The sequence below is a fragment of the Lottia gigantea genome (genome assembly GCF_000327385.1).
Source record: "Lottia gigantea unplaced genomic scaffold LOTGIsca_98, whole genome shotgun sequence".
Taxonomy (NCBI): Eukaryota; Metazoa; Mollusca; class Gastropoda; family Lottiidae; genus Lottia; species Lottia gigantea.
Window position 1 is genome coordinate 522325 of NW_008711162.1, and position 15818 is coordinate 538142.

Genomic DNA, 15818 nt, shown 5'->3' on the forward strand with positions numbered 1-15818 from the left:
TCAACAGCTCGTTGATGATTTCGTCTGGAAAAGAATATTCCGCTCATTATCTATTTGTATCTTTATTGAGTAGTGTATAAGAAAGTATAACAGAACTTTCGGTCATTTGCCGATTGTATAGATTACATATTCTTTCAATTTGTTCTTTCAAATTCAGAGATTACTGCCAATCATCAGAATTTGACTAACTTTCCCAGAATGTGCTGTTGTCAAGTACTTTGATAGCTTACCTTGTCATTTCAAATTCTTCCTCTTTTTCATTGACTCTTCTATCAATTTCTTGACGAACTTGGGACATTTCAAGTTGAGCTCTAACGACCTTAGCTTCTTCTTGCTCAAGTGCTGCTTCGGCTTCTTCTAAAGCAGATTGAAGTTCTTCCTTTTCCATTTCGGCACGTCGTTTAGCCTTTTCAACATCATGGACACTGCGACCACCTTCACTGAGCTGATCTGTTAGTTCCTTGATTTCATCTGAAATAAATCAGTTATTTATATAGATTTTGAGATGTAACAAAAGTCAGATATATTTAAGCATAGAAATAAAAATGCTTTTAATGTGTTAGTGTTACTAGAGCGAGCAATCATTTGTGTGAACGGCCTACCATGAAGGTTACGCTTCTCACTCTGCAACATTCATTTCTACGGAAACTGCCGAGGATTGCCGAATGACATTTGTGTACAACAATATCTAATAGGGGTCAGTCTGGGTTTAATGGTCAACAGCAGCAAATTGACTTACCAGCTAAGTTCTTGTTTTCGCGTCTCAAACTGTCCATACGATCAATAGTTTCAACTTCCTTGGCCTTGACTCGGAAGAGCTCAGCAGATAAAGCTCGTGTTTCCTTCTGGGCGTTGTCTATTTCGTACTGCATATCATGGATCTTTGCTTGCCATTCGGAGGTCGTTTTATCGAAAGACCTCTGCTTCTTTTCCAGTATCGTAGTTGCAGTATTAGACTGAAAGAGAAGAGATAGTGATGGTAGTTGAGTATGGATGCTGTAAGACTGGATATTCTCTTACAGATGTAATTTAGGGGGTTATAAATCTGGATGAATATTTACGGGGAAACAAACAGGGAAAACACTTACTCGTTCAACTTCAACCATAAGATCTTCATGTTCAGCCTGCATTCTGAATTTAACTTTCTCCAGGTTATTGATCTTGATGTTGGCAGCTTCCAAGTTTTGTTCAGCATCAGCAAGTTTGGCTTGAAGTTTTCGTCTGGAATAAGGACAAATTCGGTGTTGATCAATGATGGGAATGTTGAATTGCTGTAAAGAACTATTTCTCAAATGTTTCTATGGTATACTTAGGATATTATTTTGTTTTTAAAGATAGTGGACTAACCTGGCTTCTTCGAGTTCTTCAGATCTAGCAATGCCTTCACTTTCGTATTTGGATCTCCATTGTAGAGCTTCTGAATGAGCCTTGGACAACTGTCTCTGAAGGTTGCTCTTGTTGTCTTGTTCTTCTTCCATCTGATCCCGAAGAGAATCGCAATCTGACATCAGAGTACGGGCTTCACTTTGGAGTTTCTGTCGAAGTCGAATCTCTTCCTCAAGACTTCTTTTTGACTCTTCATAATTTGTTTGGAAAGTTGCCTTTTCCTTGGTGAGTACACTGACTTTGTGCTCGGTTTCTTCAAGAATTCTGGTAATCTCACTGACTTCAGTTTGGAGTTTGCTCTTGCTGGCTTGAACTTCATTAACAGTTCGGACTCCCTCTTCAATCTTGGCGTTTAATTCTGAGATCTGGTTTTCAACCTGTTTGGTCATCTTTTCGGACATACCCTGATAAAAATAACACAGATATTTGAATATGGTTATGAATAGTAACGATCCCATGGTTTAAGTAACAATACATTTCACAAATAAGCTAAGACACGACCTTAGGTACATGGTTAACCATTTTAACAGAAGCCTAGTACTAACCTTGTTCTTACTGGCGTGTTGTAGTTGGGCAGAAATATCTTCAACCTCAGATCTGGCATGGTTTCGTTCCTTTTCCAATCTGAAATATGAATTAGACATATTTAGAACAAAGGAAAATCTATTTTAAACATTCACTGATTGCATCAATGTAATTTGCTTGCACACATGCATTACTTACTAAAAGCTTTGAATTAATCAATCAAAGTCCTGACTTCTGACTGTCAATTCACGATATTTGTAATTAATACGTTATATTAATTTACTTACTTGCTCTTGATCTTGGTGAGTTGGTCAATCTGATCAGTGAGTTCATTGTTAGCTTCTTGAGCCTTCTTTCTCATACTGGCGATCTGGGCATCGTGCTGGAGTTGATTTTGTTCAATTTCTCGTCGGAGCTTCAATAATTCTTGTTCACGTTTCTTGTTGATTTCGACCTGAGCGTGAGTTGCACCACCAGCTTCTTCTAATTTATCACTGATATCTTCAATTTCTAGATTCAACTCATTACGTTGTTTCTCAGCCTAAAAAATGACAATATGCATACTATAATCAGAGGGTAACTTGTATATATAAGCGGTAAACAGTGATCGGGACTTATACAAACAGCAGTAACAGATGTCAATGCTTCAAATTTGCATGGTGGAGTAAACATCGTCAATTATGCCATAAAGACAAGCTTCCCTCATTGTACGAGCTAGCGTACCCTTCATTACCACTACCGGGATATATATTATGTATCTCACCTTAGCTCGGGCTTGTTTCTCGTGTTCCAATTCTTCTTCAAGTTCTTCAATGGTAGCCTATAATGATACATACAGTTGCTAGTAATTTTTTTCTAAAGCACAAATGAAAATATGTTCTAGATAGAGAAATACTTGTACTCTTAGAAAATTTGTATTTGAAACTGACAAAGACGTACTTGGAGCTCCTTGATCTTCTTCTGGAGACCAGCAACCATGTTCTGTTCATCTTCAACACGAGAGTTGAGAGAGTTTATATCAGCATCCTTCTTTCTCATGGTTTCTTCCAGTTCTCTTTTGATTCTCTCTAAATCTTCAACTGATTCTTGACTCATCTTCAAATCTTGTTCTAACTTCCTCTTAACTTTCTCAACATCACCTCTAATCTTCTTTTCTCTTTCCAAATTATTCTCAAACTAAAATTAGAGTGTTTAGTATAATTCTTAATGCTGGCAAATACAAAACCCTGATGTTAAAACCTTATCAATAAGTTGTCAAATTGCAATGTTTAAGTTAATGGCGCTTGGGTAAAAGTCATCAAGAGTAGTACTTTTTGTAGCTGTATTGTGTACTAGCAAGCCACTGATATAAACTCAAGATTTATAGGAAAGCGATGTTGTTACAATAATTTGAATTTGAATACCACTGAATGAAAGGATAAAAAGCAAAAACACCAACCTCGTCAAGAGTCTGCTCCAATTTGGTTTTGATCTTGTTAAGATGATTGACTTTATCTTCTTCAGCTTGAAGACTGTCAGATAATTTCTTGTTGGCTTCATCCATATTCTTCTTGTCTTTATTCAACTTTTGTATCTGTTCATCTTGTTGAGTAATTTCATCACTCAATGTTTTGATTTGATGTTCCTTGGCAGTCTTTTCTTGCTCGGATTTAACCAAGTTGGTTTCCATATCTTCAAGATCCTTCTTGAGGTCATCGTTAGCCTTTTCGAGTTGCTTCTTCTTCTCATTCATTTCGTTGACGGCATCTTCTTCATCCAAACATCGCTCTTCCATTTCTTTAATTTGAGCTTCAAAATCAATCTTCTGTTTGATAAGATTCTCAACCTTCTCCTCGAATTCAACCACTTTATCTTGTTCAGTTTGGAGTTCTAAGAACATATCATTCTTCTGTTGAAGTAAAACTGTATTCTGTTCTTCAAGTTCCTTCTTCATCTTTTCACTTTTCTCCAGTTCAACCTTGGTCTTTTCAAACTGTTCTTCTTTCTGTTTCATTTCATCTTCAGCACGAGCAACGTTCAAGAGTGGTTTTACTTTGACGTACATCTTCCACCAGAGCCAGTTTCTCATGGCCAACCATTTACGGATGTTCTTTTGGATGACAGATAGACCAATTCTAAATAATCAAAAAGATAAGTTAGTTGAGCAATGAAATTTTGTAGACTTAAGTAGTTTCATATACGTGTACTAAGGATATAATCAGCTGATTTCTAATTTTCTTCAAAAATTATATTACATTTACCTTCGGTCACATAATTTCTTGTAATTTCGTCGTACCAAGTAACCTCTGATGTGAGCTTGGAACATTGAAATGATGGAGCTTAATCTTTCATCACGAAGATCTTCAAGATAACCCAAAACACCAGCTTTGAAGAAGACTTTGGTTGAACCCAATTTGTATTCATTAGGATCCATCTCTAAAGCAACAAGAATTTTATCGGCAACAGTTTTTCCATCAACAAAACCATCAGGTATAGCATTAGGAGCTAGTATAGAGTATCTGAAATAGGTATAATAAATGTAAAAATAATGAAAAATTAATAAAACATATGAGGGCAATACCAGTATCCATTGAATTTATTTGCTTAGATTTGATTCATTTCCGACAGTATCTTAGCAGCCAATCATACCAACTGGTGTATTTTAAAGTTTAAAACTGACCTTTGCTTGAATTCAGAGTGAACCAATCTATTGGGGAATCCTTTTCGGCAAATACGGATACCTTCCAATACACCATTACATTGAAGCTGGTGAAGAACCAAATGAGCATCGACCTCACCAGGTTGTTTAAATTCATTAGGAATAATACAACGTACAAAATGAGGATGAGTACTGTACAAGTTCTTCATCAATTTGTTCAAAGATTCCTGAAAGAGAAACAAAATAGACATGAGACTCAGTGCCTTTTGGTAATAAGATTATACTATCATTTCCCTGTGAGAAGAAAGTAGTAATTAGGGAATTAATCCATAAATACTTACTCTGTGGGTAGCAGAGATAGTCTGGAAAGCAGAACTCTTCTTCTTCTTAGCAGGTCCGCCTGAAGCAGCAGGTTCAGCAGGAGCAAACAGGGTCTGGACCAAAGCTTCCTTGGAGTGCATCAACAATTCAACAATAGTTTCATTCAAAGGATCCTTGTTCTTTTCTAACCAAGCAGTAATACTGTATGGTACAGTACCAGCATAATGATGAAGTTCAAAATGAGCTTCACCCTTGACTTTCTTGCCGACTGGTTTACCAAAGTTGGGTGATTTACCAAGATGATTTTGGTAGAGTTTTTCCATGAATGATTTATCACTAGCTTTAGGGAACATACATTCTTCTTCAAGGATTGATAAGATACCTAAAGGTTTTTCAATCAAATCAACACAGGCCTGTAAATCCATACCGAAATCAATAAATTCCCATTCAATTCCTTCTTTCTTGTATTCTTCTTGTTCCAACACAAACATGTGATGGTTGAAAAATTGTTGAAGACGTTCGTTGGTGTAGTTGATACATAACTGTTCAAAACTGTTGAACTGGAATAGAAAGATTTTGTTTTCATGGATATGATAATATATTGAGTATGACAGAAGATTATCAAAACTGTATAAATCATCAATGTACTGCTTAAACATGGCTCTCTATAGTTGATGATTGTCAATCGAAAAGAGAAAGGCGTTATATTCATAGAATACAAAGATAAAATACTTACATCAAAGATTTCAAAACCAGCAATATCCAGTACACCAATGAAGAATTGTCTCTTGGCCTTGGTATCTAAAGTTTTGTTGACACGGACAACCATGCTCTTGAACATACGATCATACAGAGATTTGGCTAAAGCGGATACTGAATATACAACTTGATCCTTGGTACGACCTTGTGTTACAAATTCTGTTCCGACCTTGATCTTTGGTTTCAAAAATCCTTTCAATAAATCTTCAGGGTTGATACCCAAAAGGAAGGCAACCTTTTCAGCTTCTACAAATCAAAGGAGACACATAGTTTATAACGTGGACGAAATAAGATTGTTAAGAAGCAATTGGAGAATCAGTGAAGACGAAACTTGCTTTAAAGATTGCAAACTGAAGTTACATTCATCGGTTTACAGTCACTGTCTCAGTCAAACCAACACATTACTGTATGTTTTGTTGATATGGAATGACGATCCTTCAGTATTTATGTATTTAGAAGTCTGTTAATATTACAGAAGTTACTTACCAGCATTTCCATCAGATTCAGCTTGTTCACCTCTCTGTTTAAATTTCATTTCACCGAAATGGACGATGGCACCAGTACATTTTAAGTAACTCAACTTTTCGTCTTCACTGAATCCCAGAACGTCGAAAGCTTTCTGTAAAGGACAAGAAGAACATTATTGTTGATTTATGAAGAGCTCAGAATTATTGGCAGTTAGAGTCATGGCAAATCTTGGCTTTCTTTTGAGAACTTGGCAAATAATTAGTCTCCTGTGCGTTTATTACTTTTTGGATGTGTTTACACTGTCGGATTAAGAATAACTTACGTCAGTGTCTTTCATTTCCTGTGTATCATCAATACTATCAACAGTTAAACAACCTTGGTTGATAAATGAATATAAAGCTGGATCAGGACTGACCAATAATTTCTCTGTAATAAAGCAAATATATCATGAAGAAATGACGGATCCAATAAACGTTGGTTGGGATCGTTATGCGAAGTCTAATTGATAATTGGATAGTAACGAATATTCTCATTGAATACTTTGAGGTTGTTATTTGTTTTTGACCAGTATTTCCTTTTAGTGAGACAAGCATGGTCCTTGAATTTTGGGGGTAAAGGTCGACTGGTGAACTTACCATGGTAAGCAGGAATAGCGTTAGATAAAAGTTGATAGAAAATATGGTAATTTCTTTCAGCTGGTTGACAATATGTTACTCGAGATTTCTCCAATAAATCTGTAAAGAGATTGTTCGAGGTCATTGTTATGATGGTATGATTGAATGCAAGAATAAAAACCCTAAGATATATGCAAATTTAGAGTAAGCAGTTCATACCAAGAGATGCATGAGTTTATCTTTGAAATTGCTCTTTTCATGGCATTGATTAAGAAATTATAATGTAGCCTTTACTTACATTGTTCAATATCAGCTCCAGAGATTTTACCTTGGGTACCAAAATGGATACGGATAAATTTACCCTAAAATATAATAACGTGACAAATTGAAATAGATACCAATTTTAGGTATGACCCACTATGATGAATATTTACGCTTATCATTTATACAATCTTATGTCCGTTTGCAGCTCTACGGTATGGATGACATGTAAGACATAACAGTTTCTTTGAATGGAAAGTTTTATTAGAACGTCTCGTAATACTTACGAATCTAGAAGAGTTGTTATTACGGGTTGTCTTGGCGTTACCGTAAGCTTCAAGTACTGGATTACATTGTACAATCTGATCTTCTAGTGTACCCTGTGAAAACATGAACGAAACCATTACTGATCATCAGAAAACAAGTTTACCAATTGGCAAACTGTTATTTCAATTACGACTTCTCGCTTTTCAAGAGCGTCTGCAGTTTCAAAATGTGTAAACCTAAATAAAGAATCAACACCAATCAGTTTTTTTTACCTTTTTCTCGTCTTTCTTTTCTTCTTCTTCATCACCTTTTTGTCCCATGGCAGCAACTTGAGCAAAGTACATAATGACTTTCTTTGTATTTTCTGTTTTACCAGCACCAGATTCACCGCTGAAATTATATATATTAAATTATAATAATTAATTTGTAGTTTAATATCGATGATCAGTGTCGTCGGCAAAATCATGATCTGTACCGTTTGACCAGTGACACCTGATGCTTGACATGGTTGGCGGTAAAGAGTTAGTTTGATTAATTTTTCTTGTTAGATAATTCTTTTGACGCATAAATTTTGAATATGTCATCGAATAGAAATAATATACTTACGTAATCAAAACTGATTGATTTTCACGTTCTTGTACCATAGATTGATAGGCATTATCAGCAATAGCAAATAAATGAGGTGGCATCTCCATCTTTCTTTTACCACGATATTTAGCGATAACACTCAATGTATAAATAGGTAATCTTTTATAAGGATTAATGGCGATACAAAATAATCCTGAATAAGTCTGAAATGATAAGAAAAAGCAAATGAAAATCAATGATATTGGTAGACAGCAAGGCGAATTATTTAATCCTTATCCTTTCAATATTTGTGAAAATGAAATGATTGGAACCAAAACGCTGAATTTTCTTTTTCAGTTCACGGAATTTTAAAGTAATTTATTTTTATTAATTTCTATTTTGGTGAGACTGAAATTGGTATTCGGATAAAATACTTACATAGATAAGTCCTGATGTATAACGGGATCTTAAATTATGAAGAACTGAAGCCTCATTCAAGAAGGTCATATTGGCCATATCTTCGATTTTCTCATATTTTGGTGGATTCATTTGTTGAAGTTGGTCCTTTTTTACTGTTCTTTGCTGGAAAAAGAAATTACAATTGGTGTCTGAGTGTAAAATATTTTGTTTCCAGATTCATTTTAATTTTCATTTACTATTTGGCTTTGAGTTCAAATATTTACCTCATTGTTGGTGGTAATTTTAACTGTGATTTCATCACCTTTACTGCTAACAATTTCAGCTGGTAAGAAAGAGGCTTGAGGATCAGGAACCCAACAAGCTTTTTTACCATCAAAAGCTTTAGTTTGTTCTTCCATCAACTTCTTCCTGTCTACAGCCAGATATTTCATATCAGGATCATTGGGATCGTAAGAGCCAGCCATCTTGGTAGAAGTTCTGTTTCAAAATCCAACGAGAAATGACACTGACTGATAAAGCTTTCCAGACAAACTGTAAAGAAAATATATTCAAAATTTTTAAAATTTCCTAGAAAGCTACCACTCTAGTACATGTTTCTAGCAATCTTAAATTTATTTTTCTTTCTAAATGTTTTGTCATATTCTTTGTCACGTCAAAGGAGCATCTGCAAAACCTTATTGAAAACTTGAGGTTGAAATTGTAATGCCTTTGAGGTAAGACAGCAATATCAACAAGCGGAAAGTAACACTGAAAATTACAATAATGAATACTTACAGAGCAAAGTCAGTTGTGCTGAATCTAGAAATTGTTGCTGTATTTAAAGGCAGAAACGTTACCGGCACCATGCCGATGCAAGATAATACAACATTGTTGATTGGTTATGACAAACTTCTCAACCAATCAGAAAGATTCTAATAATGGATCATCGGGAATTCTTAAAAAGGACATGATATCTCAGAATGATAAGAAACGGTAGATCTACGATTGTGTAATAATTAATAGTAACTATACTAATAACGGCATGGGGTATCAATATGTTGGACTAATGCTTAGAATTATACAAATAATAACATATGTGATGATTTGCTTCATTAGGATAATCACTATGTGCATCTCATTTTTCTTTCATATCATTTGGGGGAGTATATACTATATGGGGAGTGGATGGGGGTTCTCGCGAGTATTTGTGGAAATACGACATAGTTTTAGGCAAAGTAAGATGTTAGTTTGAACAGAATTGATAAACTTCATAAATTATTAAAGAATTAATTTCGAAAGGTAATTTTTTTTTACCAAATTCTTAAAAAAGAGAAGGATGGGTTTCATTGGTTTAGCTTATCCGAGATTTTTGTTTCCAAATAAAAAATAAGTGCGTTCCTGTATAACATAACATTTTGTAAAGAGCGAAAGAATTAGGAAAGTCGAAATCATTCAAATACTGCTAAAGAATACGAGGACCCAGTAAATGTTTACTAATTTCAAAGCAGCCGAAGGTTGAGAACATGATGAATTTATTTCTACCTCTGATTAACTGGTCCTTATCTTCTTTTTTCGAATAAAATCGAAATATTTAATCAAATGTTAAATTATTATAAATGTGTGTGCAAATTTCTCTAAATGATAATTGTTGATGAGGGAATGACGGAGAGGCAAGATGTGTATGTTCTTAATCTATAATCTTAATCGACAAGTTAATCTTGATTTAATTAATTAAGATATTACCCTCCTACTGTTGACACGTGTAATCCAGCTGACCGTTTTCCATGGCCGATCATGGATATTGTCGTGGTAATAATTTTACGATTATTGTCGAAATTCTAATACTTTCAACATTCAAAGGCAAATATTCCCCGACCCCTATTTCTCTTCATTACGTTCGAAATAAAATGTTACTGTAGTATATCGTCGTCCTTATCAGTCCGTTAATTATGTTGAGACTGCGATAGAGGTTAATATGTTCATCTGATTTTGATGAAAAATTGTTAAAATGTATAATGAGTTTTAAACTGTTGAATAGTTAAAGACATTATTTTGAGTTATTGTCTTTGACTATGCTATGAAATATTGGCCAGTTCTGGCAATTACAATGGTTTATCGAAGTTGCTCTTAAGGCGCCTTACATAATGGTGGTAATATTGGCAGTAGAATAAGCTAGCTAATCTGGAATGATATAACCAAAGAATGATAAACTATATACGATATTGGGCCTCATTAATCAATTCCTTGCGAAACTAGAATTTTTATACTCGTCTTTATATTTACAGTGTTTTTTGGATTGCTGTACACTGAACACATCTGTGATCATTTTTGGAAAATTATGGACAGTAACGTCTTTGATAAGACTATTTCACTATTGTATGTTATATGCAATGAACGTGTGTGTGTGTATATAATGTAGTCGAAGACTTTATTTTCAAAAGAAAGGTAAGTTGATTTGATATGTTTATGAAGAAACTGGTAAAACTACACGTATGATTCTTCAGATGGTCGTGATCGTTTAAATTTTCAAAAGGCAAAGGAAAACCTAGTCATACGACATCTCTGTTGTCATTAGTTCTAAATTTTCATGTGTCCTCGAATATATCTGAATTTCTGTGCCATTTGAAATCTGGAAACAAAAGGCGATGGAAACATATTACCAGGTTTGCCATTTTCTGTACTGTACTGTTCCGTTACAAATGCAATCCAGGCAACTGGTCAAATATGCATGCTCGGGTTTTCTAATAAAGATATGTCCAATATCAGGTAGGGTCTAAAAAAAATTTTTATCGTAGTAATTTAGATTTGGATTCGAGGGAAGCTTCAGGACTTCTGTTTGAGAAGAAAGTTGCTTTTAAGGTACATGTTAGCCATATCAGATTGATTTGTAGATCATTTGTGCTAAAGGCGCATTGGAATCACAATTTATTCATTATAAAAATCAAATCATCATCCAATCATACCAGCCGATAGAGCAATTTGAACAGTGTTTTGTAGTGTAAAGTGTAAATTTGCGATGTCATGAGGGCAAAATTGTTTCACTATGTGCAAAAATTCAACTGACATTACTTCTAAAAGGTTGTATTGATATGTTTGTTTCAGACGAATAGTGTACCATGTTTCAAAACTGAAAGTGGCTTCGAGCACTTGTGATAAATATATGTACATGTATTTAGTTGAGTAGATAGAGCAGGGTAGGGTAGGGTCCATTGAGTGTAAAGCTTCTGAAGATGAGTTGTCTTGCTTACTAGGACATTCTGCCGTCATCAGCCTTGTTCAGCTATTTACACATTGTTTTTATTCAAAATTGAAATGTTATCTTTCGTTATCCCACTGCTTCTATGATTTTTTTTTTTATACAAAACAATTGTTTGCAGCATCAGATCTTCGTCGTCAATATCCCTCAATACATCCAACCAGTCACGCTCTCAGTGGTTCCCCCTTAGAAAACATATTTTCATACCCAATTGTACCTCCACTATTATTTAACAAATTTAATATGATTTTTATACGTTTGCCCAAAACTATGTGTAAGAACGCACCAGTTTTTCGAAAATATTCTCCATAGAATCCTCTCCGAAGCTCTTTGAGTAGCTTGCGACTATGACGTCTCCACAGATTTGGCGAATTTTAAATTCAGCCTGGACACAGTTGTCCCCTCCCTTGAGTCTTCCCCCTATTGGTACCCCCAGTCTTGGTAGGCTTTTGTCGTCACTGTTCAAAACACATCAAATACGGGAATGCTTTTATTGCATCATATCAACACATACTACAGGTTAAACACAATTTTCAACTGAATACAAATTAACAGAAAATAAATAGTCATGAATAAATATAATAAATATCGGGATATGTTTATAATATTTGATTTTGCAACTGAAAATGTAATGTTCCAATCCATACTATATTTGTTAACTCGGTCTCAGAGATTTCATGTAACTGTTTTTATTATATTTATTTTATTGAAATATTGAGTATTTGTTCAGTAAAAATTCACATTGTTTTCAAATTTCACCCATATACTTGGGTATTTGGGACATGGCGAAAAGGGTTGATAACTCTATTTCTATGGTACTAAAATATCCTATGGTAAACCATTTAAAAATCTGAAAAAAAAATAAAAATGAAAGCATTAAGATTTTTTTCAACGGATTTTGGAAGCTTTAGTCATAGAAGCTGTACCACCCCTTTATGCTTCCAGAGAAACGCTTTATCAGATTTCCATTGGCGAAAGAATTTCAACTTAAACTTATATATCCATTTTCAAGCACCCTGTTTGAATGTTTTGCAATTTACATATAGTTCATACTTACTCTGTGTAACCGAGCCAGCTCTTCCAACTCGGGATGTAGAGGATGCTCGTGGCTGAGAGACACTGCTTCTATTCTTAGCTCTAAGTTTAGCAGCAAGACTTTCAGCCGAATCAGCTCGCTCTTCAGCATCTTCCAACTCACTCTGGACCTTTCTGAATTTAGCCAAGTTAACAGCAGCAATTTCCTCCTGAAATAATTAAATAAGATTTGTACAAAAATCACTAAGCAGGCTTTTCGACGATCGAAAAACCTGTATCTCTTCGGCTAGTTTCGGCTGTGCAAGCAATTGAAGACATTACCAGATGTTTTATTCAGCTGATAATCAATCGTTAAAAGAGAAGTCCTATTGTGATTGTATAGAGAAGTCTTTCATGCTAACAATGGATAGGAAGTGACAAGTTCTAGACCAATATAAGCTCTACTTACGGCTTCTTCAACTTGTCTCTTGTAGGTTTTGATTTTACCATTGAGTTTGTCAATGAGTTCCTGGAGACGATCTTGACTCTTTTTGTCTTCTTCGACTTGATACATCAATTCTTTTAGACGGCGGTCAGATTTGCGGATGTTCTTCTCACTTTCAGTGTATCTAGCTTGAGAGGTCTCCAGTTGGCCTTCAAGGTCTCGGACCCTTTGTTCCAGTTTGGCTAGTAATCGCTTGCCTCCTTTAAGAGCATTGGCCTCAGACTCATCAAGGCGCACTAGGAGTTCCTTGTTGGCAGCTTCAAGAGATTTACGAAGTTTTTCAATCTGTAAGCTGTGTTCCTGTTCATTTCTAAGTTCTTCAGCCAATCTTGCAGCATCCATTATAGCCTTCTTTCCACGTTCTTCAGAAGTTCTCAATTCGTTATTCATCTCATCCAAATCAGCTTGCATGGCAGCGATGTCGCTTTCCAAACGTCTCTTTTGTCCCTGGATGGAGCTGTTTTGAGCTGTTAGTTCATTGACTCTATCACTTGCGTCATTCAATTCGTTTTCAGCAGCCTTCCTTGCTCGTTCAGCCTGAAAAGTATTTTCATTTTGTTAACTTTGTGTAACCAAGTTATTAAATTAATACGAGTTATAAGGAAAATGCTTCCTGTTAAAAAGAAGATCTGTTCTTTCCTTCGCACAAGTAAATGAATACTTTTTGTGGTGGCTTTTTCCATATTTGCTTCAATTTCAAGTATGTAGATATTGGCGTGAAATCTGTTATGTGCAAAATTATATCTGTTACCTGTTCAAGAACAGTTCTAAGTTCTTCAACTTCACCAGCAATAGCAGCACAACGTCTTTCAGCCATGTTGTAGGCTTCTCTTGATTCTTCTTTTTGACGTTGTTCGTCCTCAACCTGAGATTCGAGTTCCTGAAATAGATCATCAATATGTTAACATACGTTCACAAACAGTTCTCTGAAAGGGATCGGAGATCATATTATACCATCTAACCATTTCAAATGTAATCTTTATGAAGCCCTCAATGACATGGGTCTTTATGAAGCTCTCAATGATATGGGTCTTTATGAAGCTCTCAATGACATGGGTCTTTATGAAACTCTTTATGACATGAGTCTTTATGAAACTCTTAATGACATGGGTCTTTATGAAACTCTTTATGACATGAGTCTTTATGAAACTCTTAATGACATGGGTCTTTATGAAACTCTTTATGACATGAGTGTTTATGAAACTCTTAATGACATGGGTCTTTATGAAACTCTTAATGACATGGGTCTTTATGAAATTCTTAATGGCATGGGTCTTTATGAAACTCTTTATGACATGAATCTCTATGAAATTCTTAATGACATGAGTCTTTATGAAACTCTTAATGACATGGGTCTTTATCAAGCTCTCAATGACATGGGTCTTTATGAAGCTCTAAATGACATGGGTCTTTATGAAACTCTTTATGACATGAATCTTTATGAAACTCTTAATGGCATGGGTCATTATGAAGCTCTTTATGACACAAATCTTTATGAAGCTCTCAATGGCATGGGTGATTATGAAGCTCTAAATGACATTAGGCTTTATGAAACTCTTAATGACATGAGTCTTTATGAACCTCTCAGTGACATGGGTCTTTATGACATGAATCTTTATGAAGCTCTTTATGACATGAATCTTTATGAAGCTCTTTATGACATGAATCTTTATGAAGCTCTCAATGGCATGGGTCATTATGAAGATCTAAATGATATGGGTCATTATGAAGCTCTCAATGGCATGGGTCTTTATGAAACTCTTAATGACATGGGTCTTTTTGATCTCTGAATGAAATGGGTCTTTATGAAACTCTTTATGACATGAGTCTTTATAAATTTCTTAGTCTCATGGGTTTTTCATGAAACGTCTATGAAACGGATTTTTATGATATAATCCGTGACATTGATAACCTATCAATGGTATGCGTCATAAGGAAACTATCACTGACTTTGATCTTTAGAAAATTATTAGTGACTCTGATCTTTTAGAAACTATCAGTGGATATATTTAGATAGTTGATGAAAGGAAGTATTGTCACATGACTTGAACCGAGAATCAGTAAAGATACTCACCGTTACTTGTTGTTGGTATTTCTTAACATTTTTCTCCATTTCAGCACGGCTTCTGTTAGCAGCATCAAGTGCAATTTCCAATTCATTGATATCTGATTCTAATTTCTTCTTTATCTTCATAGCTTCAGATTTACCCTTAGTTTCAGCTTCTAGAGATGCTTGCATGGATTCAAGAGCTCTATGGTGGTTACGTCTGCAATTTTTAAATTTCAATATTATACCAGCGCTATCATACCACATTATAGAAAACTAAAACTAAAACTTATTTATAGATGAATGACAGCATCGAACTAGCTCCCAAAATCTTTGTTCAGAAACTTTTAATTGAATTACCTGGTGTTTTCGAATTCATCTTCCTTTTCATGAAGTCTTCTGTCGATGTCCTGGCGTACGTTAGATATTTCAAGCTGAGCTCGCATAACTTTAGCTTCTTCTTGCTCAAGTGTTGCTTCAGCCTCTTCAAGAGCGGTTTGAAGTTCTTCTTTTTCCATCTCGAGACGTCGTTTGGCTTTTTCAACTTCATGGACGCTTCGACCACCTTCACTTAGCTGATCTGTTAGTTCTTTGATTTCATCTGTAAAAAGATAGTGCAGCACGTTACACCGACATCATTGTTCAACTCACTCGAATGGCATTTCACTAAAATAAGACTGAGAGTCTATGAAAAATGGACGAAGCAAATTGTATACTTTAGGATGAATTCGACTATAAGAGACACCGTTTCTGTTCTTATTAAGGTACTTTTCACCTATATTCATCATATC

General features: G+C 35.0%; 4 protein-coding genes across 4 annotated transcripts; 1 reads left to right on the forward strand and 3 right to left on the reverse strand.

The window, feature by feature from the left end:
• Nucleotides 1–4572: 4572 nt before the first annotated feature.
• Nucleotides 4573–4776, reverse strand: LOTGIDRAFT_60515 (hypothetical protein; the record flags this gene model as incomplete). The annotated part of the gene is made up of 1 exon (XM_009069031.1): nucleotides 4573–4776. A coding segment is annotated over one exon (204 nt), but the record flags the coding sequence as incomplete, so codon positions are not given.
• A 323-nt stretch (nucleotides 4777–5099) lies between these two features.
• LOTGIDRAFT_223635 (hypothetical protein) lies at nucleotides 5100–8757 on the reverse strand (the record flags this gene model as incomplete). The annotated part of the gene is made up of 11 exons (XM_009069062.1): nucleotides 8490–8757; nucleotides 8245–8388; nucleotides 7846–8030; nucleotides 7512–7629; nucleotides 7260–7352; nucleotides 7010–7073; nucleotides 6733–6831; nucleotides 6420–6523; nucleotides 6116–6248; nucleotides 5607–5875; nucleotides 5100–5430 (listed from the first exon to the last, which is right to left on the reverse strand). Coding segments are annotated over exons 1-11 (1740 nt in total), but the record flags the coding sequence as incomplete, so codon positions are not given.
• Nucleotides 8758–12303: 3546 nt separating this feature from the next.
• LOTGIDRAFT_170421 (hypothetical protein) lies at nucleotides 12304–13797 on the reverse strand (the record flags this gene model as incomplete). Its single annotated transcript, XM_009069063.1, has 4 exons — nucleotides 12304–12311; nucleotides 12519–12705; nucleotides 12945–13517; nucleotides 13732–13797. 4 exons carry the CDS (start codon nucleotides 13795–13797, stop codon nucleotides 12304–12306), a joined length of 834 nt encoding a protein of 277 aa, XP_009067311.1.
• Nucleotides 13798–13978: 181 nt separating this feature from the next.
• On the forward strand, nucleotides 13979–14770 carry LOTGIDRAFT_135491 (hypothetical protein; the record flags this gene model as incomplete). Its single annotated transcript, XM_009069064.1, has 1 exon — nucleotides 13979–14770. One exon carries the CDS (start codon nucleotides 13979–13981, stop codon nucleotides 14768–14770), a length of 792 nt encoding a protein of 263 aa, XP_009067312.1.
• Between the last annotated feature and the right edge of the window lie 1048 nt (nucleotides 14771–15818).